Source organism: Atractosteus spatula, chromosome 1, assembly GCF_055471065.1.
Source record: "Atractosteus spatula isolate fAtrSpa1 chromosome 1, fAtrSpa1.hap1, whole genome shotgun sequence".
Classification (NCBI taxonomy): Eukaryota; Metazoa; Chordata; class Actinopteri; order Semionotiformes; family Lepisosteidae; genus Atractosteus; species Atractosteus spatula.
This window is the reverse complement of record NC_142706.1, coordinates 7,272,477-7,300,454: the sequence shown is the minus strand read 5'-3', so window position 1 is coordinate 7,300,454 and position 27,978 is coordinate 7,272,477. Positions and strand designations below refer to the sequence as shown.

General features: G+C 40.2%; 1 protein-coding gene across 1 annotated transcript in view; it reads left to right on the top strand.

Annotated features, from left to right (window-relative positions):
* ecpas (Ecm29 proteasome adaptor and scaffold) overlaps nucleotides 1-27,634 on the top strand; it is a 45,964-nt gene extending 18,330 nt beyond the window's left edge. Inside the window, exons 16-49 of the mRNA XM_088934965.1 lie at nucleotides 942-1,065; nucleotides 1,984-2,064; nucleotides 3,220-3,439; nucleotides 4,312-4,403; nucleotides 4,935-5,069; nucleotides 5,633-5,795; nucleotides 6,404-6,576; nucleotides 7,347-7,448; nucleotides 8,294-8,417; nucleotides 9,458-9,603; nucleotides 9,953-10,007; nucleotides 10,346-10,460; nucleotides 11,177-11,245; nucleotides 12,091-12,208; nucleotides 13,785-13,952; nucleotides 14,494-14,573; nucleotides 14,832-14,937; nucleotides 15,335-15,382; nucleotides 15,621-15,739; nucleotides 16,120-16,270; nucleotides 17,135-17,200; nucleotides 17,853-17,942; nucleotides 18,872-18,938; nucleotides 19,255-19,346; nucleotides 19,423-19,489; nucleotides 20,170-20,361; nucleotides 21,026-21,237; nucleotides 21,787-21,830; nucleotides 22,422-22,614; nucleotides 23,765-23,912; nucleotides 24,131-24,236; nucleotides 25,251-25,339; nucleotides 26,016-26,087; nucleotides 26,585-27,634. Coding sequence (XP_088791091.1) covers nucleotides 942-1,065; nucleotides 1,984-2,064; nucleotides 3,220-3,439; nucleotides 4,312-4,403; nucleotides 4,935-5,069; nucleotides 5,633-5,795; nucleotides 6,404-6,576; nucleotides 7,347-7,448; nucleotides 8,294-8,417; nucleotides 9,458-9,603; nucleotides 9,953-10,007; nucleotides 10,346-10,460; nucleotides 11,177-11,245; nucleotides 12,091-12,208; nucleotides 13,785-13,952; nucleotides 14,494-14,573; nucleotides 14,832-14,937; nucleotides 15,335-15,382; nucleotides 15,621-15,739; nucleotides 16,120-16,270; nucleotides 17,135-17,200; nucleotides 17,853-17,942; nucleotides 18,872-18,938; nucleotides 19,255-19,346; nucleotides 19,423-19,489; nucleotides 20,170-20,361; nucleotides 21,026-21,237; nucleotides 21,787-21,830; nucleotides 22,422-22,614; nucleotides 23,765-23,912; nucleotides 24,131-24,236; nucleotides 25,251-25,339; nucleotides 26,016-26,087; nucleotides 26,585-26,724 — 3,967 coding nt within the window. The 3' untranslated portion in view covers nucleotides 26,725-27,634. The remainder of the gene's footprint in view (nucleotides 1-941; nucleotides 1,066-1,983; nucleotides 2,065-3,219; nucleotides 3,440-4,311; nucleotides 4,404-4,934; nucleotides 5,070-5,632; nucleotides 5,796-6,403; nucleotides 6,577-7,346; nucleotides 7,449-8,293; nucleotides 8,418-9,457; nucleotides 9,604-9,952; nucleotides 10,008-10,345; nucleotides 10,461-11,176; nucleotides 11,246-12,090; nucleotides 12,209-13,784; nucleotides 13,953-14,493; nucleotides 14,574-14,831; nucleotides 14,938-15,334; nucleotides 15,383-15,620; nucleotides 15,740-16,119; nucleotides 16,271-17,134; nucleotides 17,201-17,852; nucleotides 17,943-18,871; nucleotides 18,939-19,254; nucleotides 19,347-19,422; nucleotides 19,490-20,169; nucleotides 20,362-21,025; nucleotides 21,238-21,786; nucleotides 21,831-22,421; nucleotides 22,615-23,764; nucleotides 23,913-24,130; nucleotides 24,237-25,250; nucleotides 25,340-26,015; nucleotides 26,088-26,584) is intronic.
* The last annotated feature ends 344 nt before the right edge of the window (nucleotides 27,635-27,978 follow it).

Genomic DNA, 27,978 nt, shown 5'->3' with positions numbered 1-27,978 from the left:
AAACACTGCACGCTTTGGGACCAGAATGCAATTCTTAATTGATTGAAAGTGATCAAAATGTAAGCCGAACACTTGCTTTTTTTGCAGCATTAAGTAATTCAGCAATAAAATAGTACTAAGAATAAGAATTAAATAATACATTTTTATCACAATAATAGAAACTAAACTACATCTTAAGATAATTTCATTTTAGTCAATGCACCTTTGTACCTTTGTTGTGGGAAATCCTTCATCCAAGGAGCAGGACACAGTGTTTGTGGATTCAGTTGTTTTATTGAGCTCAATAATGACATCAACGCGCGTTGGGTCTGCCCCGCAGGACAGACAAACCGCAAGGGTTTCCCAGCTCTTATATACAGTATGATCTCAGGAAGTTGTTTTGTTTCACAGCTTCATGTGTATTCGTCTTGCCCTTTGATATGTAGCATTAGTTGACCGGTTGGTCCTGTCTCAAGTCCTGTCCTTTGATGTGTAGCTGTCCTTTGATATGTAGCATGAGATGACCGGTTGGTCCTGTCTCAAGTCCCGTCCTTTGATGTGTAGCTGTAATTGCTGGAGCTCCTTAAGATATGTTAAGACAGCCGACACATTACACAATGTGCTTGAATTAAATTGTTGTGTTGAATACAGATAAATTATATATATATTTTCCATCGATAATATATATAAGTATGTTTTATGTTCTACTTCACCTTGATGTGGAACTTCGATCAAAAGTCTAATTTTTTCTCAGCTATATTTTCACCTTCATGGTTTTATGAACAGTACCAATATGATAAGAGTTACTGTTACTTTGTGAAAAGGAATACACACAAATGACTTTACAACATGAACATAGTAAAGGGAAGGGGACGACATTTTTTCCATTTATTTTTTTTCCTGTCACACAAAATCCCAAAGACAAGCATTTTGCGCAGCGGTCGGCTGATCTGTCGTTGCAGACGAGAAGAGGTACATGGTGAAGCCCAGCGTGTTCTCAGAGCTCTTCCTGCCAAGGCTACGGAGAAAGAGGGATCCAGGCCCATGCCCTCTTTCCCAGACATGGTCAGCTACATACAGGAGAAGGTACGGCAGTCTTCTGCCTTCTGCACTGCTCAACAGTCGGGTTGCAGTCGTTCACAACTTGGAATCTGGACAAGGAAACACTGGTGGGGAAAAATACATTTTTGGTACATCGGACATTTACCCACACCTCTTTGGAAAAACGCATCCAGGGATCTGATCATCTCTTACAACCAAACGAACAACTATGTGCGGAAAGTACTGTAGTACTATGTGCTACTGTAGATTATTCATGGTGACAGTTGGATTCTTCGTGCTTTCAAAACTTCTGAAGCATGAACCACATTTCAAATACTTTCCAGATAATTGCAGAGTCTGTCATTGTAGAAAATTGTATTAAGCCCCTGTCTTTTGCTTATTGAGAATTTTTGTAAAACAGACTTTTCCTTCTCATTATTAAAGATGATCCACACGTTTTTGTTGGTAATAATTTTGTGGAATCGTCTGGGCTTTCTTAGGTTTTGGTCCAGTGCTGGTGCTGGCTTCTTTGCCTTTATTTGGAGACTGCTTTCTGTTAGTATCAAAGATCAAATTAAGATTAGACACTGCAGTCTAGAGTTTTTTTGTAGGGCCATTTTTCTGAATTACGTGAGTATTCACTTCTGAAATATATAGCTTCTTTTAAGTTTACTTGTTAACTGTGGGTCAAGTCTATACACTTCTTCAGATTAAATATCAGCTGCTTATGATTCACAAACAGCCAGATAAGTAGATCATGGAATCTGTGACGAGCCACAATCATTAGACTTACTGTATGTGCCCGAATGTAACTAAACTTTATACATAACTAATAAAGTAGAAATGCATTCACCCCTCCTTTAGCAGTAATATGATGAAAATCTGTAGGTGCTTGAGCTCACACTGCACATACGAAGTTGGTGCCTAAGTCCTGATGATATTTTTTTTGCATTATTTTCTCAGGCTTCACAGAGAATGAAAACTCCTGCCAAGTATATTGTTGGTACAACTGCTCTTCCTTTTAACCCTTCTGCATTTGGAGAGGTAATTTCAGTATGACATGACATTTCAATGTTCCTTCTTACTTCATGTAGTTCGTCCCCCTTTTCTCTGATTTTTCACTGCACAGTTTTTCACATGTAATTGACTCTGACAGAGTTCATGTGAAGCAGAGAGAAAATTTAACCTCAGAAGATTTTTTTTTAGTTTCTATATAAGCTTCTGGCTGCACACCTGCCCAGTATGGCCTTTCCTCATCTCTCTTATGTGTCTGGGACCTGGAATATCTTAAAGGGGAACTACAATGCTATTTTGATATTTTGGGGTTAGAAAGAATTACAGTAGCAGTGATGAGTGTATTTAAAACCACAGTAACGGAAAAATGTACAGTGTAACTTATAAAACCTCCAATTTACATCACAAAATAGCTGAAATTTCCAGGTATGCACAGTGGCATGTTTTGCCTCAGAACAAGGCAACAAAACTTCCGGTGCCGTGTGCGGCCCTATGACATTGTAAACAAGCAGGCTTGTGAACACATCTCCTTTAATCTAATAGAAGTATTGCTTTCGATTTCAAGATTGGTTTTGCCGACAAATACTACTTACCCTGTATTCAGATCATGTTGGAGCATTTCGGTGGTGAAATGTCAACTGCACACCCTGTTTTTATTCGTACATCACATTACATTAGTCATTATGGAGACTAGTGAGCAGGAAGGGCCAAATCATGTCAAAATTCGGGGGAACTCAAATGCGAGTTTGCGATGACATGGCGACCTACAGTACTTTCACAAAGTTCACGATTTTGTCCTTAAGTCTCAATTTGTCATTTGTTTTCTATAATGTCAATCAATTCATTTTGATACGGAGATTCAGTAACCAGTCTGAGAAATTGGGACTGCGGTTCCCGTTTAAGACAGGAGGTCCAACTCGCATGTAGTTTGTTGTGCTTATGTACTGGGGCACAAACAGGCAACTTGAGATGAGAGTTTACCTTTCTGCTTTTATTCATAATTGTCATTTTTCTGTTTCAATTAGTACACTGCAAGGAAATGTTGGTCTCTTGACTTTCCTGATGCTTATGGAGCATAATGTACCATTTGTTTTGTAAACTCTGTTTCTCCTTATGTACTTGATATGCACGATTAATACTGTACCCTTGCTGCTTTGAGACGGTTTGGCTTTTTCTCATCCACAGATTATCTTGTACCTACGAATGTGCCTTGCTTACAGCGCGGGGGTGACTCCCACCTCCCAGAGTCTGGCCGACATGCAGGACAGCACCCCGGCCATCGCACGGTACGTGCAGAGCCTGCTGTCCGAAGAGCAGCTATCCACCTCCTCCCCCAAGGCCGCGGACACCAACCCTGTGCAGGTGTACATCGATTTACTCCAGCAGCTGCTGTCGGCCATCGGCGGTGAGTCCTGAGCTCGGGGTCCATCCGGAGGGGACAAGTTACTCACTGCAGGCAACAGACGCTCGCTGTGTATGATAGTAGATAGACAAAAACTTCACAAATCATTTAGTCCTGGAATCATCTTTTTTTTTGGTTTCATTTCCACTTCGGGTGATTTAGGCAATGCTGCCATCATGAATCTAAGATGCTGTCAATGTAGTGTGACTGAGTGGCGTTATTTGGTGGAACCACAACGAATTAGCCAATAGGCATTTTTAATCCAGCATCCAATTAAGTTGCATACACATTAGCAGGGGCGGCACAGTAGCGTAGCAGCTAGCACTGCTGCCTTGCAGCTCTGGGGCTCTGGGCTCAGTTCCTAGGGTGCTCCTTGAATAGAGTTTGCAAGTTCTCCACATGTTTGCGTGAGTTTCCTCTGGATGATTCAGTTGCCTTCCACAGTTCAAAGATAGGTTGGTGTGTTAATTGGTTTCTGCAGCATTGGCACCGGTGTGAGTGCGTGCGTGATTGTGTTTGTGTCCGCCCTGCGATGGACTGGCGTCCCGTCCAGGGTGTGCCCTGCCTGGCACCCAGTGCTTTCCAGGTTAAGCCCCAGGCCACCATGATCCTGAATTGGATAAGGATGTTTTGACCTGCGTATTTCCAAATAGTTTTATTATTTTTATACCACGCAATCACATGACAATAGACCTAATGAGCAGCAAAGGTTTTTTTCTACAGGAGAACGCTTTGCTTAAAAATGAAAAAATATGTTCATTTACAGTGTGTATGTTTAAGTATCTTCTTGTTGGTATTCATGTTTATTCTTATAAATCAGGTTTCTGTCATTTGACTTCTGAATTGTATGTCCTTTTTTTATTCTTTTGTTCTAGGAGTTCCAGTGATGTACTGCCTGTTAGAAGTGGTGTCTGTTTATCCACAAAAACTTGCCCCTAAATTCATTGACAGAATTGACTGGATCAAGGTGACGTTACATCAGTGAATCAGATTATATTGAGCACCCAGTTGGCTGTACTTCTTTTATCATTTACCTGTTGGAACATTTAAAGTTGAACACTAAAATCAAAGTTTATGGAGTGCATTCGCATTACTGATATCACACTCTGATAAAACAAGTTTAAATATTTACTAAATAATTTACGCGTACATTTACGTAATTTAAATAAAAGTAATTTACTAAAACTTTGTGGTGTTCGGGATACTTAGGATTGTCAAATACGTTTCATGTCTTTTCTTCGAACTGCTTGCTTACCTTACGCCTTTGTGCTGTTTCTACATATCTTTTTTTTAAGCCTGTGAACCCTTTTCTATAGGCGATGTGAAGGTCAAACAAAAACTTGTGTGTTGGATCACAATGCATTGGTTGGTAAACGATGATACATATTTGAAGGGTTCACATTTAAAATCTGCTGCAGGAAACACAAAAACTTTTTTTAGTTATTTCCTATTAATAAATGAATGTGTCTGAAGGGTGTCGTTCTCTGCTTTCGTACAGAGTCTAATGAACACTAACAAGGAAGACATGCGTGAACTAGCAGCCCAGCTCTATGCTGTGGTTGTATCCACCATGTCTGGGAATGAACTGAAGACAGCTGTGCAGAATCTTGTCAAGATCACAAAAGATGCTCATGTAAGTGTTTCAGTTTCACTTGCTCTTTATTGCTGGAGTAGCTAGCAGCTTTGAGGCAAGTGCGTTTAATTATCAATTAAAAAGATCTAAGGCTTGACCTTTCGGTTTTGATTATTCCTGCAAATAAAGCATTTGCTAGAGAAAGTAGGAATGAGATGAGCGCTAACAGATTTGTTGTTCATCAATGGGAAAACCAGAAAAGACAAAACAGAAAAGAACATCCCTTGAGATTGTTCCTAATGACCCTGATCTGTGAGGTGCAGATATAGCATGAGCCATAAATAACTGGTGGCTCATTTCAGTGATTTCAAATTCATCGCAAGTGGGTTTGCATGCCAGGATACTGGAGGTGGCAAATGAATCATAAACTAGCGTTCTGTCACATTTTCTTTAGATCTACTTAGCATGATGTATTTCTGCTATAGGTTTAATAGATTCCATTTGACACTTTCTTTTCCTTTATCTTCTCAATACGTAGCAACGGTGTCTTTAAATGAGGCATTGCAGGCAGTAAGGATTTTAAATAAGGTCAGAAAGAAAATGACTTTGTGACTTTTTTCTAGAATCCAGAAACGCAGCATGGAGCGATTTTGGCTTTGGGTTACATGGTTGGCCGATACCTTAGAAAAAAGAAAAGCTTAGATGACTCCCAAAACCTGGAACCAGCCATGAGCGCAAGTCTGGGAGAAGATGATGAACTGATCCGTTCTGCCACAAAAACTATTGGTAAATAGCCTTCAGTGATTTTTTTATCTGTCTTAGTAATTTTAATCTTTCATTTGTCTGAATGTGCCTCTTTTTCATTCGATTCTTAATCTCTCTATTAAACCACATTTTACTGACTGTAAATTTTCAGGATGAATTTAGTACCCTTTGATACAGTTTTTTTTGTTGATATTAAATGAAGAAAATGTATATGTCTAGTATAAATACTTTTATAGATTTATGAAGTTATATGTTACCTAGAAGTAGTTCAAGTAGGTAGCTGTGTCAGCATGCGTAGGCTGCAGAGGAACAAGTAAAGGTTTATTCCATGCTGAAAAGAGAAGAAAGGAAACACTTTTTGACTGTGGAACCTTCTTCGGGTGTTTCCTTTCTTCTCTTTTCAGCATGGAATAAACCTTTAACTTGGTTCTATATGTTACCTATATTGACCACTGTTTGTTTCATTTCATATTATTCTTTGTGAAGGCCACAATGCCTTTGCAATAACAGAAGGTTTTTTGGACGTGGGTGTCAATAATCAGCTTCACAAGAGGACAGGCCTATCTCTATAATGTAAGTGCTGACGTGGGAGTTTCTGACCGTGAAATCTGTTGAATCGTTATTCGCAGGGTCGTTTCTGGACAGCAGCTCTCCGCTCCTGAGCGTCGCTGCCTGCACTGCCCTGGGAGAGATCGGGAGGAACGGTCCCCTGTTGATACCCAGCGAAGGCTCTGACTTCACAAAGCTGCACATGGTGGAAAACCTGCTGGCCCGCATACCATCTGGCAAAGAGAGCTCAAAGGTGCCTTGGAAAAGTTCAATTAAATAAACATAGTTTAAACCTGAGTGTCCAGTCTGCAAAGCCTCTTGTGCACGCTGTGCCAATTCTGGCAGACCGCAAACCTACACTGGCAGGGAGCACAATAAGCGTCAGAGAATGTAAAGAAAAGGCTAGGATATGAAAAAGCCTGTACCTGCATTTGATGTACCTGTGACCTCCAGCAACACTTTTAATGCAACTATAGCTGACATTTTGTTTCATGCCGCGTAAAACTAAAAAGAAAGAAACATAGGCAGTAAGGATTGTGTTAAGAGGCTCTCCTACTTAAATTATTCAACAATGGATGAACAATAAATTCCACCCCTGCATTGACTGAAATGCAAAAAAAGCATGAATAACACTGATAAGATTAGAAACAGGAGAATTTTTGGTAACTTTTTCTGAAATATTATTATTATTGATGTGCTGGTCAAATTACAATTTAGTGCCCTTTCATGTTTTCTTTTGCTGAAATGCAGTACATGACACAATATACATATGATCATGAAAAAATAAGATTTTTTGATGGGTGAGGAAGGAGTGCATTTCTGAAGGAAATACAGAAAACTGTGTTGAATATTCATGTAGTGATTGTAAGACAAATAAGTTTTGTTGAGAGCGACTCGTATGAAAAAGCATGAGACTTTATTTTCAATTGGAAATGAACTGTTAATTAGGTCCTTAATTCATTGTGCAGGGATTTAATTGTAATCAAATTTTGCATTAATTTTGATTGGTTCTTATTGGTACAGATGAAGGAACGTGCCATACAGACGCTTGGGTATTTCCCGGTCGGTGATGGAGAGTTTCCTCATCAGAAGAAACTGCTTCAAGGCCTAATGGACTCAGTGGAGGTACGATGCAGTTTATCCAAGAGTGTGGCTGGGGTTTTTAATGATATATGTGTACTTAAATATTGTACATTGTACAGTAAGATACAGTAAATTGGCATGCCTACATTTGCTTAGACATTAGTCTAAGGTTATTTTCAAGTTTCCTTAATGGCAAGTGCTGTACTGTTGTCTATAATTACAAAATCTGCCTTGCATATTTTACCTTTTAGTTGAAGAAGATGCTTTCACATTTTGCTGGGGGGGTCTTCCAAGATTTCCTAATATTTCATGTCACAGTCTTGTCTTTAAGCTGCTCAGATTTCAAAGAGGCCGCATTGCTTTAAACATTATACTGCTCAAAACCATTATTTACAGCCTGCACAACTCATTTATAGATACTAAAAGCATTTTTTATATAAGTAGGTGTGAAATTAATAGATTGATTAATTGAAAACAAATTATTTACAGTTCGAAAGTATGAAAAAAAAAATGTAAAGTAACCTGTTTTATAATTATATGAAAAGGTCTAATTTATTAGAACTTAGTTGAATCAAACAAACCAAACTGTATTTGAGAATTAATTTACAGAGTTATGCTTCCATGGTGATTTGCAGACACACTACCTTCCATGCGGTAGATGAGGAGCTATGTATTGGAATAAACTCCTTTCACTGGTGTGCAGGATGTGAATTAGATGCAAACAGAGGTGTAACAGAAACACTGAAATGGCTCAAACTGATAAGGAAAACTGCGTAACCTGACAGTGAGAGAGCTGGGGTTCTGCCTGTGCTGAAAGATTGTGAGTGGGCCCAGCGCTTGGCGTACGGTCGACAGACATTTCGTTTTTTCCTTCGTCCTCGCACAAGGCCAAGCAGGTGGAGCTGCAGTTCACCGTCGGGGAGGCCATAACCAGCGCCGCTGTGGGGACCAGCTCTGTGGCCGCTCGAGACGTGTGGACCTCCAGCGAGGAGGAGTACACCCCCCCAGCCAGTATGTTCCCCTGTGTGTTCATTTCCCCCTAGCTGTGTGTTATTGCACTTATTACTTACCGGATCATACATGGCACAGAGACATGATCCAGAAGGAACTGTCAAGCCTTAGTGATCTAAAAATAGCAGAAGAAAATGTCCTGTGACACTCCTTTCCTTTATGAGTCTATTATTCATTTAACACTACAAACCCTAATCTGAGAGTGCACTGTTTTGAAGTTGCGTGAATGTTGGATCTCGTGGTACTTAAATGTGTATAAGTAAGTAGACATATAAGAGACCAAAACCTAAAGAAAGTAATTCTGGGTTCCTTTTATTTGCCACTGGCTAATAGTTTTAAAAAGAAATATTTGTGATAAAAGAGGTGGATGATACAAAAATCGGTGTCTATTTTTGTGTTGTTTTTTCCAGCTTTTACAAAATGGAGTGGTTTTACTGTTGTTGCAACCAGGTGTATCATGTTTTGATGTTGCAGGCCTGTTTCATAACACTTAACATTGAAGGAGATTGGCTATTCTGTTTTCTTTACACTATGTGCTCAGAACCTTTACTGTAAATACTTTCAGGAACCTAGGTCACAGAAGCACATGTGTGTACCTCCATAATTTCTGACAAAATGACAAAATATTGCAGATGTCCTTTCCATTTGCTTTATGAATGACATCTCGTACTGTTTTGTGAAGAAGAAAAAATATATAGACTGTGCCTAAGTTTAGGTTAAGTTGAAGTTATAGGTTATCTTCTACACATTTGCTTATAGCGAAAACCATTGTTATCAGTCTAATTCTAACAAATTATAATTGGTTAAAGACCATTTACTACAAACTAAACAGCTGCCAGAAGCTGCTGATGTTTTCTTGTTTGTTGAGAATAATCATAGCTTTCAGAAACATTGTCTTTGTATTAGAGATTGCAGCAGCATTCAAAAAATAGTCAGGATTCACTGCTTTGTGCATTTTTCACACCTGCCACTCTGTCTAAAAGAGCTCCGCTTCACCCCCTCCAAGCTTCTGTTACTGAAAAAGCTCTTGCGTCCTTCAGATGCCAAGTCAAACGATGTGGTTCCCTGGGTTCTGAACACCATCCTCAGCAAGCACATCGCCAGCTCCAACCCACACGTGCGCCAGGCCGCTTGCATCTGGCTGCTTTCCCTGGTGAAGAAGCTCAGCCACCACAAGGAGATCAAGGTAAACAGACGGGAGCTTGCAGGGGCTCGTGGGAAAACACCATACCTAGGTCTGCATGGCTTTCACAAAGGGATATTTCCTAAGCTGTTTTATGATATAGCAAATGTGAAATAGTGAAACGCAACTGAGTTAGATAATATTGAAAAAACATCATACAGTAAGTAGGCCATTGTGCCTTCAGTGGAGAAGTCTGTAAGTTAATTGTGATCTTGACATAAGTGGTAAAGTCTTTTTGTGATGCATCTTGAGTAGTCACTGTAGGGCAGGTTACTTGTGCCGAAGCCAATGTTATACAGTTGTTTGGATCCTAGTTCCTCTGAAGACTTTAAACAACTTGTTTTCTTCACAGTCCCATTTGAAAGAAATCCAGAGTGCATTTATCTCAATCCTGTCTGATCCCGATGGTGAGTACATTATATACATTGGAAATGAAGTCATTGAAAACTACAAAACGTAACTGGGGAAAAAATAGGAAAGAGATTTACTGTGTCTTTATTTCTTTGTATTTTTGTTTTTACGATGCATTTTTGCCGAGTGAATGCACTTTGACTCTGTGTCATTGTCTTTTGATAGGCAGTGTAAAGTTTTTAAAAATTATTTTGTTATATATGTGGTCAGATATGTCGACAAGCCTGTGATTGATTTTCAAAGGAGGTATAAGGATTCTGATGTGTTTTATTGAATATATTATTGAAGTATTATGCAATATTACTGATTTCTGATATGTTTTCGATGTTGGCAGAACTGAGCCAGGATGTGGCCTCCAAAGGCCTGGGCCTGGTATATGAACTAGGCAGCGAACAGGACCAGCAGGAGCTGGTCTCTACACTGGTGGAGACACTGATGACGGGGAAGAGGTATGCTGACTTATTCTGGGCTCTGGTGGGTTTTTTCGGCATCTTGAATAAATGCTCGCATATGTTTGTTTTAATAATAATTCATTACAATTACATGACACTTTTCTGGACACTCCACTCAAAGCACTTTACAGGTATTGGGGACTCTCCTCCACCACCACAAATGTGCAGCCCCACCTGGATGATGCATAGTAACCATAGTGCACCAGCTATCAGTGGAGAGGAGAGTGAAGAAGCTAATTCATAGATGGGGATTATTAGGAGGCCATAATTGTTAAAGGCCAGGTGGAGGAATGTTGGCCAGGACACCCCTGCTCTTTTCAAGAAATACCCTCGGATTATTAATGACCACAGAGAGTCAGGAGCTCGGTTTTCCATCTCATCCAAAGGATGGTGCCTTTTTACAGTATAGTGTCCCCATCACTAAACCAGTGCATTAGGACCCACACAGTCTGCATGGTGAGTGCCCCCTACTGGCCTCACTAACACCTCTTCCAGCAGCAACCTTAGTTTTTCCCAGGAGGTCTCCCATCCAGGTAGTGACCAGGCTCACACCTGCTGAGCATCAGTGGGTTGCCAGTTGTGAGTTGCAGGGTGATATGACTGCTAGCATATATGGTTTTGCATGTGTTCAGCTGTCAGGACCTGATCTTTGCTGTAATGTATTTCTGATGAAAAAAGAAAGAGAACTGTACTTTTTCCCCTCTTTCTCCAAGGGTCAAACACGCCGTCTCGGAAGACACTGAGGTTTTCCAGGGAGGTGCGCTGGGCAAAGCACCAGATGGGTGAGTGCCTGTGACATTGAGCGTCGGAATTACACAGAGCCACTGGGACAATCCTGTTTCAGTCAAAGTCAAAGCAGGAATTACCCTTTCATTCGAAAAACCTGTTTATCCAATCAAAACAAGCGGAGGAGGTCCTTTCATTCAAGTGTTTTCCTTTGAAATAATTCCTGTTATTTGACTAAGTGAACAGCAGCAGGCAGTGTGAGTGCTAAGATTCTACGGTAGAATAAGCATTTTATTGTCAACAAGGGAATAATTTCCTGTTTTCTGCAAGACTGCAGTAACGCATGTCCTCTTGTAGTATTTTCTATTAAAAACGTCAATAAAGCATCATATTGGTAAATGATTTATGCCATTTCTTCCTTTGTGAGCTGTATTCCAGTTAAGATTAACTAGTCACCAACATATTGACTGCTTATGTATATAAAAATATTAAAGAAAAATTGGAAAATGTTTTATTGCACATACGGTAAAATTATGTTCCGTGTTCACTTTTCAAGGGAGGTTTGTTTCATTATTTTGACAGGGTCAATTTCAGTATGGAAGAAATAACAAATGTGCTATGTCAAATGTGAAAGTAAGATGTAAACCTAGTGCTACAAGGATCTTAAACTGCATGGTAATGAGCAGCACAGATTTACAAAACTGTGTTCTCTCTAAATAATAGAAATGCTGGAATAGAATTTATGCTCTTTCCTGTTGTAGTTTCACTTGTGCAAAGTGGTGGAAACGTGGAAGTGGATACGTAGTTGGAGGACATGCATTAAATGAGGATTCCCATTAAGTTTTAAAAACAGTGTAATTTACAGCTGTTTTTCTTCTGCTTCTTTTTTTATTATTTGCAGTCAGTCCTTATCTACCTACAAAGAGCTGTGTTCTCTGGCCAGTGACCTGAACCAGCCCGACTTAGTCTACAAGTTCATGAACCTGGCCAATCATCACGCCATGTGGAACTCCAGAAAGGTGCCGTTTTCAATTCCTGTGCATAGAGTGAACTTAAAAAGCAAGTGTCCTTCATTTTCAAAACCAGGGATCTTTTACCTTTTTAACTATGCTCTGTGGGGACCCCCAATTTCACCCTAAAATATAAATTGAAATCTATATTATTAGTTATTATTCTTAATACTGCCACTATTTATTAGAAAATATTTATAGGTGATGGGGTAAACTTATTTTTCACTGATAGTTGAGTCCATTTACTAGAACAAATTATTCTAATACCAAACAAATTAAGGAGGGCTGGTTCTTTCGTAGTAAAATAATTGACATTTACACATCAGGCTGTTCTGTTATTCATGTCCAGCAGACCTTCCTATGGCAATAAATAAGCTACACATTGACAGCATGGAAAGATACTTTCTAATGGAGGCTTAAATACTGGTACATTAAATCGCAGTTACAGTATGTAATCATTATGGCTATGTATGCCAGAGTGTTCATGGCATTAACCATAATAATAGTCAGAAGGTGGCCGAGTGCAGACTCTAGGACAATAATAAGATGTTCTAGATGACTGTTAGACCTAGAACCATAGTGATACTAATCGTAACAAAACAGCACAGACAGCACCTGTCTGTTTAAATAAGCGTGTCTTCTTCCATTGTTGCCACCTTGCTAGATTGCATACTCGTAGTGTTTGTGTCGTCTCTTAGAAGCTTATGTCTCCTTGTAATGACAGTTTATTTAGCAGCTATAAACGAAAATGTTCCTAGCATAACCCTGAGCTTTTGGTAAGAATAAACCCTTTCAAACTGTGTTTGTTTTACATTTCTGCAGAAGGCCCTTTTATCCCACTGGGAAGTCTTTCAGCTGTTTTAGAACCGCTCGTGTAGTTACATCCAACTATAGCACTTCATTCATTGTTATTCTGTTTTAAAATCTTTCTTATGTGAATTATGTAGGTTATGAATAGTTTTTCATATACAGACTTGTCAATTGACACTAGTTTTATTTAAAAAGGCCTCATTTTTTATTCTCTCAATCATAAACTACAGTGTTTGAATACCAGAACCAGGTGTCACACTGTCGTGTGGTAATGCAGAATTGTTCCAGGCAGTTACAATCTTTTATTGATTTCTTACTTGAATACACAGACACAAGCAGTATTTGACATTATACATCACTGGATCCTCCACATTTTGGGGTGATATAATCTATTTATGTCTTATGCCAGTTGTAACAGCAGATTCTTTAAATCATAATTGAAGGTCAAAACGCAGAAGAGCACAAGCTCTGCATTGTAGGGTTGATTTTACTTCCTGTAAGATGGGGAGTGACAAGTTTCCAGGAGTCTTCTGGACAGTATTGGAAGTCATGTGGCTATTCGATGTTCATAAGTGACACAAAGCACCATGCTGAGTGATATGATAAATGTTGCTCAGGCTCGTGCGGTGCTGGTGAAGAATTTTAGGGACTGGGGAAATCACACTTCAGTCAACCTGAATATTAATTCATACATGCTATATATGAATCACTATGAATGTAGTTTACTTTTCTAAAAATCTGGTCTTTATCATTTTTCTTTTCTCCCCATCGCCAGGGTGCTGCCTTTGGGTTCAACATGATAGCCGCAAAAGCTGGAGAACAGCTGGCTCCATATTTATCTCAGCTGGTCCCCCGTCTGTACCGGTACCAGTTCGATCCAAATCTCGCCATCCGACAAGCCATGACCAGCATTTGGGATGCTCTCGTCACAGACAAAACAACTGTATGTTTCCGTTCTCTCTGTCTAAATATGCATGCTGTGCAGCTTTCACATACAAGACACGTACTCTCACATCGACAGCACCTGTTTGAAAATGCAACTTAAAATAATGTATTAGTTTAAATTGCAAGTTCTGCTCAGTCTTGGAATTTGTAGCAGTAATTTAGTTCCTTGGCTTGCACTAGTGAAACCTTCCAAGAGTTTAGTTCTATTGATCTGTCATGAAATTGTTCTTTTACAGTTCAAAACTACAGTATCTCGGTATTTCTGTCTACAACCAGTGGATCGTTTTTAGCAGTGTAGTACTGAATATATTCCCTGCCCTTCTGCAGAGTATATGCCTCTTCTTATCTAGCCTGCAATAAAGCCTGTTTGAATCATGTCTATTGAAAATTGAAAATGATCATGTAATTTATTTTTTTACTGTTTTGAGGACTTTAATATGTAACTTCAAAGCTGGCAAACAAGAGGAGGCCCATCTAATGTGTTTGGCTGCTGGTAGCTGATTGATCTGAGGACCAAAAAAAATGTCTTTTTCATTCAGGTGGATAAATACCTAAAGGAAATTCTTCAGGATGTGATCTCCAACCTAACCAGTAATATGTGGAGAGTCCGGGAATCAAGGTAAAGAAAGTTCTGTTTTTTATTCACAGAGCATGACTTCAGTCCATATCATGTGTATTTGCATAGACTGGCCATGAATCATACTTGAAAATGCTGTGCTTACTGCTTAAGTGAACAAACTCTGTAGTATGAATACCACAGAGGCTTAGTGCGTGACTAAAAAAATCAAGTCTAAGCTTCATCCTGAATCAACACCTGTAGGCCACTCAGTGTAATGTAAGGAGGTGTTTAAAGCTTAGCTTTTTTTCTCTTGTGCAGCTGCTTGGCCCTGAATGATTTAATACGTGGAAGACAGCTGGATGACATCATTGACCAAATCCCAGAAATGTGGGAGACCTTGTTCAGAGTGCGGGATGACATCAAGGTAAAATGCTTTGCTTTAGAAGTACAACACAGGCGAGAAACAATAACAGGTTTTCCTTCTCGAACTGCATTTTAAATGACTTGTACCTACCTGTGCTGAGCAAAGCATAACTGAATTTAATGCCAAGCTTCTGCTTTGATTCGGAACTTTAAACTTGTTTATTTATTTCAATGCTGGGAAAGCAATAAGGCCATTACTTGTCCCTAAATAAAGTCTCACCTAATCTCTCATTAGTAGTTTTTTTTTAAGTTTAAATATTTATTCTTCATGGACAATCTTAACATTTAATTTGAGCTCTTTGGGAGAACATTGATGTAAGCCCTGTACCTCAGAACCTTGATGCTTTCTTTCCCTAATCATGACAAATCGGTTGGTTCCCTCTCTCTTGTTCCTGCAGGAATCAGTTCGGAAGGCAGCTGATCTAGCTCTCAAGACCCTCAGTAAGGCAAGTCTATCTTGTACATTCGTATCTGTGGCCCGTTACGGGTGTTCAATGTCACTCATTAACCGTCAGTGTATGTATACACCGAAATCAGGAACATTTGACACTTGAAGATTTTATGAAGTGTCGTGACCAAACAGAACGCACTTCCCCTTGCGAGAGGGAGGGTGGTTCGGCCGCGTGAACTGCCGGGGAGAGAGGGTGAGGTTGTCAGTGCCGGGCTGCTGTCTCCCCGCTGCAGGTGTGCGTGCGGATGTGCGAGTCATCCACCGCCGCGGCCCAGCGGACAGTCGCAGTCCTCCTGCCCTGCCTGCTGGACAAAGGAATCATGAGCAATGTGTCGGAGGTCCGGGCCCTCAGGTGAGCATGAAACTGAAATGCTGATTTTAAATCCTTTTATCTAGTGTGACGTTCCCTAGTTTCCAACTCCCGAAAGAGAGGTTCTTAGTTCTGCAGTTGCTTGGTAGGTTATTACTTAAAATTAATTTAAACATTGAAAATGATGTGGTCTTTGAAAGAGAAATAACTTTGTGATAACTTATTTGTGCAGCAGAAAGCTTGGAAACTTTTCAGACTGTTTCTTAATGCCTTGTGCAGGTTAACAAAGCAGCGTATTTATGAGAGCATATATCAGGCTTAAAAAAATGTTCCTACTGAAAAAGACTCAGTCTTTTCATGTTCAGTATACAGGTAGTGATTTAATCCCCAATTCCTGATTTTGTGTTATCATCACCGTTCAGTATACAGACACTGGTGAAGATCAGTAAGAGTGCTGGCTGCCGGCTGAAGCCCCATGCTCCCAAACTGATACCTGCCCTGCTGGAGTCTCTCAGTGTGCTGGAGCCGCAGGTCCTGAACTACCTGAGTCTGCGGGCCACAGAACAAGAAAAGGTAAGATGCAGTGCTAGCTTTCCACATGGCAGTAAATTCAAGTCAAGTCAACTGAAAGTCTAGCACATATTCTAGGTCCCTTTTAAGGGGAACTACTATCCCAGTTTCTCAGACAGGTTATTGAATCTTGGTAACAAAATAGACGGTATCGCAAAATTATACAAATCCCAAATTTTGTAAAATTGAGAACTTTGTGAAAGTGCTATATGGTCTCCATGTTGTCACAAACCGCTGGTTTTGTCACGGGCGAGAACGAGTCTGCGAATTGCAGACTGAAACAGCCCTTCCTGCTCAAAGTCACTGTAATGTATAAGTGAATACGCACAGGTTGTGCAGCCACAGAAATGTGATCCGCATGCAGAGTTAACAAATAAGTAGTATTTGTGCGTTAAAATGTTTTGTTGCCTCGTTCTGAATCCCAGACAAGCGCATACCTGGAAATTTAATCTATTTTGTGATGTTAATTGCAGGTTTTACACGTTTCTGTGTACATTTTACTTTCATTGGGGTTTGAAATTCACTCATCAAAGCCGGTTCTTTCTAACCCCGAAATATAAAAATAGTATTGCAGTTCCTCTTTAAATCTTTGCAACCTGAAGGTCTGTGGGGCGTGGTTAACTAGATTCAATTACCCCTTAATTCAGCCAGTTAAGCCCTATTCCTCAATTTGAGTAAGAGGCAAATGATTTGGCAGAGACCTAGAAAACCTGCTGGATTGAGGACTGAACTTGAGGAACCCTCCTGTAATGAGATTGGTTTGCCTGTAAAAAATAAATTGCAGATGTTACAATTATACATTAATATATTGTGTTTTTAGTATATCCTTTTAAATGAAAAAAATCTGTCTACTGTCTTCACTTTCAGACAGCAATGGACACAGCAAGACTCAGCGCAGCTAAGTCTTCTCCAATGATGGAAACCATCAACATGGTAAAACTGATGTTCTTAGTCGAGTTTTGCATGTCGCTTCCGCAGTTTACTGTATCTGTACTTTTACTGAATTTGATAAAACGGGCCTTTGATAAATAACAGAGCACACAGACCATGCGTCATTGTTTCAAACTGAGCGCTCAGTTGCTTAATTGAAACCTCTGAAGAATTTTTGAAGTTAGATCTATGCCCTTTTCATTGTTTTATCTCTTCAGTAGGTGCGAACTGTAAGGACTTGATAGCAAGTAGAGGTTTGAGTAAAGTAGCAGTTCAGATAAAGGTTGAGTAAACCGTGTTCATTGGCCAGGAAGCCCAGAAGGTTTTCTGGAGCCATTAGGAACAGGTCTTTCCTCAACAGCTTTCCTGTCTCTACCAGTGTTCTTCTTTTCACTTACAACTAACAGGACATGGTAGATCATGTCACCTTTGCAGTAGGAAAAACAAAACAATAATGAATTCCCTCTTCTGTAACTGTGGCTGTATTCCCTTCATAGTCTTTGCCATTATTCAGTGGTTGAGCGCTGCTAAGCTTGGTGTAGGGATCACTGAGCTGATAGTGGCAAAGCCAGTGTCACCCCTGTATATGCTAAAGGCCCATTTCCCTGTGCTTTCTGTGTCTGTCATTGTAACCCTGCTCTGTGCTGCTTTTCAGTGCCTGCAGCATTTAGACGTGTCCGTTCTAGGAGAGCTCATACCAAAGCTGTGTGACCTGTTGAAGAGTGGAGTTGGTCTGGGCACAAAGGTAACTTCGCTGTTGTTCTGTTTTCTTGGTTTTTGCCAGAGTTGCTCAGCAGTAAGTTCTGTTATGAACATCTGATCCTATTTTTTTTCATCGGCTGTAGCGTGAGAATGTATCTGGGTTTGAAACACGCAGCACTATCTTTGAACGTTACGTTCATCTGGCAGGCTTGTTTGGAGGCACTTGAAACCCATTCATTTTCATGCTCCCTGTAGACTTCTTCATTAGGTTCCAAAATGTAATTGAATTATTAACAGTACACAATATGTTGTTTAACAAAAAATTGTAGTTGACAGCATTGCGGTTTCTGAAAACATTGCACTTACTTTTTAAATATGGATATCTAACCCCACATCATAAAATAATTGTATTGTTCTGTTATTGGAGCACTGTACGGAGCAATGTGAAACAATACTGTATATTAATCAGTTATAAAAGTGCACTTCTATATTCTGAAACCTACCACAAGCAAAATATAAGAGAATAACCTCTATGGGAGAGCTTAGTAGGAATGATGCACACAGTTTTCAGCATGTATTATTCATTGGGTGATGTAATTCTTCGGCTGTTAAAAATATCTGGTTACCAGTTTTCACACAGTTTAGCAATGCTTAGCATATTTAAAAGACGTGTGAGAGGAGTCATCTTGCAGAAATACTGATCTTAATGAGACGGAAAGATTGACAATTTCTGCTTTGCTTCCTATGGACCATTTTAATTTTGAAGGAAGGTAGAAATTTCTAGATCACCCTAACCGTGTTTTTTTTTTCGTCGATACCATCTAGCTCTTCTTAGTTATTTTTGCCCCGTTTTTCAATTGTTTTTTTAGAAGATGAGAGATTTGATTAAGCCCAGTACAGAATCACTGAGGCTGCAGTGTGAAACGCATGGGTAGATGTGTGGTGAATATCAGTCATTTGCTTGTGTTCCAGGGAGGCTGTGCCAGTGTCATTGTTTCACTGACTATCCAGTGCCCTCAAGACTTAACACCGCACGCAGGCAAGTAATCAACATCCGCCTACCTGTTTGTGTTTCAGAGGTATACACTACCCTCCAAAAGTGAGGGGAGAATAAAGTCAAAGCTGTTCATTTATTTTCTAGTCGAGCAGTGTCTGTGTGTGATCATCAGATTAATATGAATGATAAGTACAATTTAGTACACATTTTATATTTGGGTTTTAGTGCATCGTTTAGTAATAAATCAGTTCTTCAAATGCATACTTTTTCAGTTAAAGGCCAGAACAAGACACTTATGTATTAGCCTTGCAGTGTGTTCATTTAATGTGCTGATGACAGCCTCTGTATTTCGTGGCAGGTAAACTGATGAGCGCTTTGCTGAACGGACTTAATGACCGAAGTAGTGTTGTTCAGAAATCGTTTGCCTTTGCACTGGGACATTTAGTTCGGGTGAGTTAATTCGATTGTCGTTCCGGCAGTTTTGCAGTTTAGACGTCAGGTAATTGAACAAGATTTTCTTTGACAGACTGCAAAAGACAGTAGCGTGGAGAAACTTCTGCAGAAGCTCAATACCTGGTACTTGGAGAAAGAAGGTAGGACAATAAAAGATTCTCTTTAAATTATGTTGTCATATTTGTTTTTCCCACCTGATCATTTTGCAACACATTACAACAGTGTACATTGTTCAGAAGCAGCATCTAAAACAAAAGGACAAGTCTAAAAGGATTAGGTAATCACTATGTCAAAAATATTTATATGTAAAGCCTATTCTGACAGCTGTTGTGCCAGCTGAAAAGACAATAATTATGAAGTTTAAAGATTAAAGTAATAGTGATGCAGTAATATAGTCCGAGTTTTAGTTTTCCTACATGTTTGGATCTATTTTAATGTTACTTATCCAGAGGTTTCATTTGTTGTGATGTGAATGTGTTGCATGTGTTATAAATCAAATTAATTGGCATTAATTGTCTTAGTAAAATTTCAAAAGACTTTCGTATCTACAGTTTCAGTGTCAGTGCTTTTATGAATTGAAACCACTGAAGTTAATGTATAGAGAGCCTTAAATCTTTGTAGAGCAGAGAGCTTAAACATTCTTTGAGCTTATGTGTTTATTGACAAAAAACTTACTCTCCAATATCTCCCTATAGAGGAGGTTTTCACACTCCCTAACAATGCATTTGTACATCTTAAAGTAAAAATTCATAACAGAAAATGTATAAGAGTATTAAGGTCAGTACGCATCATTATGGCTGCTTTCTTCTTCGCTCCTCAGAGCCCATTTATAAATCTTCCTGTGCATTAACGGTGCATGCCATTGGGCACTACAGTCCAGACGTGCTGAAGAACCACGCTGTGCAGGCATTACCTCTGGCCTTTCTGGGGATGCATGAAGTTCCCGATGAGGAGAAAGGAGAGAACACAGACTCCAACCTCTGGTCAGAGGTCTGGCAGGACAATGTTCCTGGTATGGATTACTATTGATGTGGAAACCTTTAATCTTATTTTGTTATATCACTTCACGTAATTTAATAATGCCACTGAAGCATTATGGAACATCAGATTGAAGCTTGTGCAGTAGAAATCCATAAACATCCAAGTTTATGTAACCTTGTGGCAAAAGGTTTGATGTTGCAGTTTGGAGATCAAACAATGGTTCCCAAAGACATGAGTAGGCTTGAGTGTGGATATTCGGGAAGTAATGTTCTCATTGGCACCTCTGTACTTCTTTGATATTATATTTAATTTGATTGCAGAGTTAACAAATAACATGTTCATGTCACAAATGCAATTTAAGCATTTAGTTGCATTTTTGTTTAATTTTATATTCAGTTTAAGAAATATGAATGGGAAGTAAAATACTTTGATTTACAATGGTTTGTGCATACAGTCCCCTCAATCTTTCAGGATTCCTGGCAGTTTTTATGACAGATATGCTACTGGTACAATGGAATCAGTGCGCATTTTTGCCATTTTTAGTTTTTGGACCTAGAGTGTATAAGATAGAAATTTAGTAAAACAGCAGGAGCTGCAGCTCTGACCTGTCCTGGCTTCATTGATCTGTTGCGCACACCCCCTGCGCGAGAGGTAATGCGATATACCCCCTGCTGAGGCTGCCACCTCTCTCCCAGGAAGCTTCGGCGGCATTCGGCTGTACATGACAGAGCTGATAGCCATCACCCAGAGAGCCCTGCAGTCCCAGTCCTGGAAGATGAAAGCGCAGGGGGCAGCAGCTATGGCCTCCATCGCCAAGCAGCAGACGGGCTCCCTGGTGGCGCCTTACCTGGGGATGGTGTTGGGCGCACTGCTGCAGGGGCTCGCAGGGAGGACCTGGACAGGAAAGGTGAGGATGGGGCAGGAAGGGTGAGGAGGTGGGCAGGAAGGGTGAGGATGGGGCTGGGAGAGTGAGGAGGTGGGCAGGAAGGGTGAGCATGGGGCAGGGAGAGTTAGGAGGTGGGCAGGAAGGGTGAGGATGGGGCAGGAAGGGTGAAAGTGTGGGCAGGAAGGGTGAGGATGGGGTAGAGAGAAGGAGGATGGGGCAGGAAGGGTGAGGATGGGGTAGAGAGAGGGAGGATGGGGGAGGATGGGGCAAGGAGAGGGAGGATGGGGCAGGGAGAGGGAGGATGGGGCAGGAAGGGTGAAAGTGTGGGCAGGAAGGGTGAGGATGGGGTAGAGAGAGGGAGGATGGGGCAGGAAGGGTGTGGAGCTGGGCAGGGAGAGTGTGTTTTAGATTAACTTACAGTACCTGCTGAATGACTAATGAAATAAGAAAGACCGGGTTGCCTTCTCTTGTTCATAGCCTTTCATATGTATTTATTCTGCAGAAATAAAATGGCATTTTTACATGAATTACTTTCATTTTACATGAATTAATGGTGTTTGTCTTTTACAGGAGGAATTGCTGAAGGCGGTTGGGTCTGTGGTGTCTGCATGCAGGTTAGCACGGGAACCTCACCCATTCTCACTGATGATAATATTAGGAATGTTTATATACATCCATACACTTGGCAGAAAATACCTGGTTTATTGTATAGAATCTTTTACGTAGATGTGTCTTGTGTTGAACTTTAATTACATTTGGTGGTAATTGATTACATTTGGTGGTGGTGGAGGGGAGTCCCCATTATCTATAAAGCGCTTTGAGTGGAGTGTCCAGAAAAGCGCAGTATACAGTAAGTGTAAGGAATTATTATTATTGTTATTATTTCAATTTTAATTACAATAAATGATGTTGGGTTTCTCAAACATGGATGTTTCTGAATACCATGGTATAAAAACATGGGGAGACCCTGCGTCAGCTGTTTAGAGAAAGCTTAATTTCTCTCTGCAGAATTACACCGTTGTGTTGGCAGCAGTCTGTAGCCAGTTATCCAAGTAAACGTCCATCCCCTCCTTCTGATATACCCCAACACCTTGCCCCCTGGGTGGCCAGTCAGCACAACCTGTGCAGAATAGTGCAAACAAAAAACGAATCCCCTCGCGCCAGCGCTTGCTTGTGGTCTCATGAAGGACTTCTTCTCCGTTCAGTGGAGAGCTCCAAAAGCCCGCGCCAGGCCAGCCCAGTATCCCGGAGGTCATCGAGCTGGTGCTGAAGGAGTGCCGCAAGGAGAACCTCCGCTACAAGATGGTGGCTCTTAAATGCACAGGAGACGTCCTGGCCGCCACCCAGGAGGACCGCTTCCAGGAGCTCGCCAATATTCTGATCCCTCTGGTCAAGAAGGTACAGTGGCATACCTAGGATCCGAATTACTGTTCAAAACGATCCAACTTCTCGGCCAAGCATTGAGTGTGACCTCAAGGTTCACTGTGGCAGGGTTCTGTCCAGCTTCCACGCAGCAGGAGGTTTTTCAGTTGATTTTTGGACCGTTTAGAATTGTGAAATTTAAATTTTCTTGTGTTCTTTGCGTTTTGGGAGGGCGTTTCTCTGGCCTGTGTCCCTTGAAGAGCCTTAAGTAATTAGAGACTAGTCACAAAATCAGAAAAGACACTTATTTTTCACTGCTTTCAACGTGGCCTTAAACAGTCCTGGAAATGTAAAACTTACATCCACCGGTGAATTGAACAATGTGGTAAATCAGATTAGGAGAGTCTGAGGATAAAAGATTAAATTTGTCATTTAAATAAATTCCCCATATGTAAGGGGGTTAGTGTGGGGCTTAATCTAGGTCCGTTGTCTCAGACCTTGTTACCACATATATGACTTGCATACCTGCCATATACAGTATAACTTAAGTATAATTTCAAAACAATAAGATAATATACAGATTATGGCTTTGATTTTTCATGTTTGGTATTAGCTTTACCCTTATTTGTATAGTTCTTAGCAACTTTGAAAAAGACGTTTCATAGTCAGTTCAATCATTGTGACATTCTGAAAACAGAATCGTGTTGTTATCCACATTGCTGGCAATGTTATGCATGTTTATTTTGTCTTCTGAAGATTCATAATATACCGCAATGGCATTCACACTTCAAAAAAATGCAGTTCAATTGCCTTTTAATAATAAGCTTTAACCACATCTTATGTGGAGTTGGTTACACTATACTTTTTGTTTTAAATAAATATTTAAATATGGGTTTTAAATGTTGAGTATATTGATCCAATCAATGCTCACAACATAATATTTTATATGAGAGTTACAGTATTTTTTGTTGGGTTTTTTTACAGACGGATGGCAGTTACTTAGGCTATAGACTTCTTTGTGACTGTAGTCGTTACGTTCTGATAGCTTAGTGGTATCTGTATTGTAGTATAAAGCACAGTCTTCTTCACTGTTGACACTCTCGTCATTCTTTATAACGAAAAATAAAACCCTTTAATGAGACAAAGAGGTCCTTGCGTCATCTGACATTTGGTGCGGTAATTGCAGAATTCGCCCAGCAGTGCACTGTCCCAGAAGGACATGGAGGAGGAAGAGGATGAAGCTGATGAGAAAGAGAAGGAGCTGCAGACCGAGGCATTGCTGTGTGCCTTCGAAACTCTTGGCAAGGCCTGGCCTAAGAATCCAGCCACACAGGGTAAGGCAAAACACTGTAGAGGTAACACCATCTGAGTTATCTTAAAATCTACACTTCCTTAGTTTTGTCCTTGCTCAAGCTGCAAAGCAATTGCACATCCATTACGTTTATTTACATGCTAAAACGTAATCTGAGAGAACCCCATAACCGTCTGTGCTTCAGTTTGAATTCCCCTGTTCCTCACTGTTTTGTTTTCTCCTGGGTTGCGCAACGCCCAGGGCTGTACCAGATAGAGCTGTGCCAGCTGATGTGTGAGAGACTGAAGCTCAGCACTTGGAGAGTACAGCTCGGAGTTCTCCAGTCCATGAATGCGTTTTTCCAGGGGTAAGATGTAACCTGTTTTAAAATGTTGACTGTGACGGGTCTTGTTAAAGAACAAGAGCATCGCATCGCGAGAGGCGGCTCCTTTGGAAAGCCACCAGCTCGGCTTCAAACCGGGGCTCGTGTTGTGGCCTGGAGCCGAGATAGCCACTGAATAACTGGGCTGAACGAGTGTCAAGCACTGAGCGAATGAAATTCACTTTTGGGGGAAGAAGAGCTGTGTGGCTCTGTGTGGAATTAGCCATGCGGCTAACCTCTTGGTGACCAAGAGACTTACAAGAGAGCTTGCACGAGATTCAGCCTGCGTCAAGACACTGGCAGGAAAGGAGTAGCAAGCAGGCTGCTCTAAAGTCAGGTGCACTCATGTTGGTAAGATAAGTGTTTATTGTGGAGGGGCATCCATGACCAAACACGCTCAGTTAGGAGGAAAGAATACGGAGTCTGTAGATAGGAGATCTTGTCACAGCTGGATTGGGCTGGCTGACAGTCCTGTAGGAGCCCTGCAAGATGCAAGGAACGTGAGGAAAATGTAGGAAATGTAAATCTAGTGAGGAGAACGAGTTAAGGGTAGGGTCTATGAGATAGAAAGTTTTAGAATTTGTAAGTAATTATCAGTTCCTAAACTATGGGAAGAGTAGAGAGAGAAGGGAAAAGGAAAGAAGGAGAGTACTTTCAGTCTTCTCAGAGGGGGAGTAACAGAGCTAGATCCCGAATAGGGTCTAAACACAAAAATGTAGTAACCACTAAAATGTGTCTAGAGTGCCTCTGCAATAGACTGAAGGCTAGCAGTGTCAGAAATGTGCCTTTTTAAGGGAGCACTCAGGGTTTGCAGTATAGGAGTGCATGAGTTCTGTTTTAAAGTGTGATTAATGATAGATAGGAGGATATACTGCAATACTGCAGTACAGTGTTGCTTTCTATGTGAAATACAGTTGTCCCATAATGTTATTCTGTCAGCTGCCATGGAAATTGTACAGAACATTAACTATACAGCCTAATACTGTTTTTTCCTTCAAGGTTGTTACTTTTGACAAAGGATCATCAAGATTCCACTGTGTTGTCAGAAATCCTGACAGAGACTTGCACGGCAATCACATTTCCATTAGGTAAACCTCCTTCCTGTTTGTGCCGTGAAATGTACAGTGTTAAGATAGAACCTGGTGTCTTAACAAATATTCCTTTAATTTCTCTCCATCCAAATCTTCTTCCTAGTTTAACTGAAGCGTGAAGCAATTTAGATTTTTGCCATTCTAAAGGTTATATACTTTTATTTAGCTGTTTTTTGTATAAGGGAACTTAAATCAATGAACTATAAAATACTAATAGTGCAAAAAGAATTTGAAATATAAACATCAGCAGATGGTAATTAGTGCATGTTCAAAATGTTTGAATGAAAGTCTGCTAATATAATTATAGTGTATGTATATGTATAATTACAGCTCAAATACCTTTTTACACATTTGAAACAAACCACTCAGTCACACACAACATAGTGGTATTTCTGGATCAGTGGTTACAACCAAACCAGAAGGATGTGCAAATTGGCCAGACATAACTTCTAACTTAATTTTTTTAACAAGCAGTACTGTGCTTCTACGCCTACAATCTGTGCACGAGTTTATGTCTATTAACACCCCGTACCACAAACGTGCATCCAATAGTTTCTTGCCATATATCAACATCCATTTATGCTCCAGATATTTAATATGCTGTGTGCTATAAAAATATAGTAAAGAAATACTCCATGCTGTCTATTAGGAAATGCTATTGTGTTTTTATTAGAAAACAAGAGCTATTCCTCTGTGAGGACAGAAGCTTTAGCCATTGTGGAACTACTGATAAAGAAGCTGAATGGTGAGTATATTACCTTGGCCAAAAAAGTTAACTACATTTTTTCAAATTAATTTTTAGTTGTAAACATGACACGAACAGCTGTGACCTTTTCTCTCGAAGTTCACATGCAGTTAATAGAGCAAAAACAGAAATCGGTACCATGTAAAGCCAGTTTTTGTTCATGAATGATGGTAGATCTAAAAAAAAGCAGAGAGAAAATTTTAATATTAAGTACGGGTAGGGCTTTGCTACAAGATCTCAGCCAAATAATATGTCTCCTATTTCATAGCAGATTGATCTGTTTAGGATCAAACAGATCCTCATGCAAATCAATGCCAGATGCTTGACATTTCATGTGTTTTATGCTTATTTTAAATTTTCAAATGCTTATGTGGGTGTTTCATGATGAAGGAAATCCTAAATCTAGATCAGCCTGCAGTGAGATGCATGTTTCCCTGACCTCGAGAAGAGAATTCACAGCTGTGAGGACTGAGAAGTTTCAATGACCTGCATTTCAGAGAACGACCAGTGGGGAAACTTGACCGCCAAGAGCAGAGACCAGCTCGTGAACTCGCTCACAACTATGGAGTCGGACAGCAGGCCAGAGCTGAGGGAGAAGTCGGCAGAGCTCAGAAAAGAAATAAAGAGCCACTGCTGAACCACGGTCCTGACCGTCTCCCTTTCAGTCTGGAGTTCCTCTCGACATGCAGATTTGCTCTTATTCCTCAGCACATGGCTCAGAAGACTCCATTGCTACGTGCCTGATTTATGTGTCGGGTTTTCCTCAGCTAAAATTGCGGGCGCAGAAGTTTTGCTATTAATATTTGATGTACCCATGTATGTAAAAAAAGTTCAATGCTGTGAGTAAAAAAAAATAAAATTAATGGCTTATAACAAGAGACTATTTTCTAGAAATTCCAAGATCTTGGATAATTTAAAACCAAACAGCTGTTTGTAACCCCTAAGAGATGTTAGCTGTCTTGGAGAATTGAGACATGAAGTGCACTATGGGTGTTCAGTACAGACAGCCATGTCAATTTTAGTACAAATTACATTCAGTGTGGTCCACTGTAAGTACAGCTACCCTGTCATATGCACAGTATTTAGTTTACTGTGGGCCCAACTGTAACTGAATGTATCTATACTGATCAAATTGTCATTTTTAATCAATCAACAAATTGAATTGTGGATCGAATTGCCATATTTAATAGTTATTGCACTGTGTTCATTTTAAACACTGTATTGTGCCCATTGATGGGCATGTGTTGCTGCTGCAGTTTGCCACTTTTAACTGCTTTCTCGTAGGGGAGAGTGCTGGGAAAGGCCAGCAGTTCGGTTAATGATCTGTTCAGGAAAGATGTTAGTGCATTGTCTCTTGGAAAAAAATGCTCCTTCACTTTGCATGTTTTAAAGGTGTGTGGTAAAATGAATTTTCCAAAATAAAAACAAAGTAACCATACCAAAGTTGGTAAATAGAAGAGGCATGCACTACCTTTTTGAATTTCCCTCTTGTGAATTTGTCCTTAAATCAGATGTATGAATAAAATTGCTTTATTGTGAGGTTGGAACTTTTCTCTTCAAAGTATTTGCTGTTTCCTTCCCAAGCAGATAACGGGTAGGCTGTGCAGTGTAAAACAATCCAAAAGGTAGATCCCTTCCCTTTGTATAGTTCCGAATGTAAACGTCTGTTGAAAATGAATGATCTTGGTATTTGAAGGGCATAACGTTAATGTGACAGAAACATTTGAGAACAGAGCACATATCCAGTGCAGGTTGTTTAAAAAACGTATCCTTTATAAAATTTGTTCTGCCGCCATAGCATCATGCTAGTATGTGATTCTTGACTGCAGACCAAGTGTGTGCACAAATCTTCATGTTTTTTTGCAGTCTAAACGCAATCACACATGTGGAT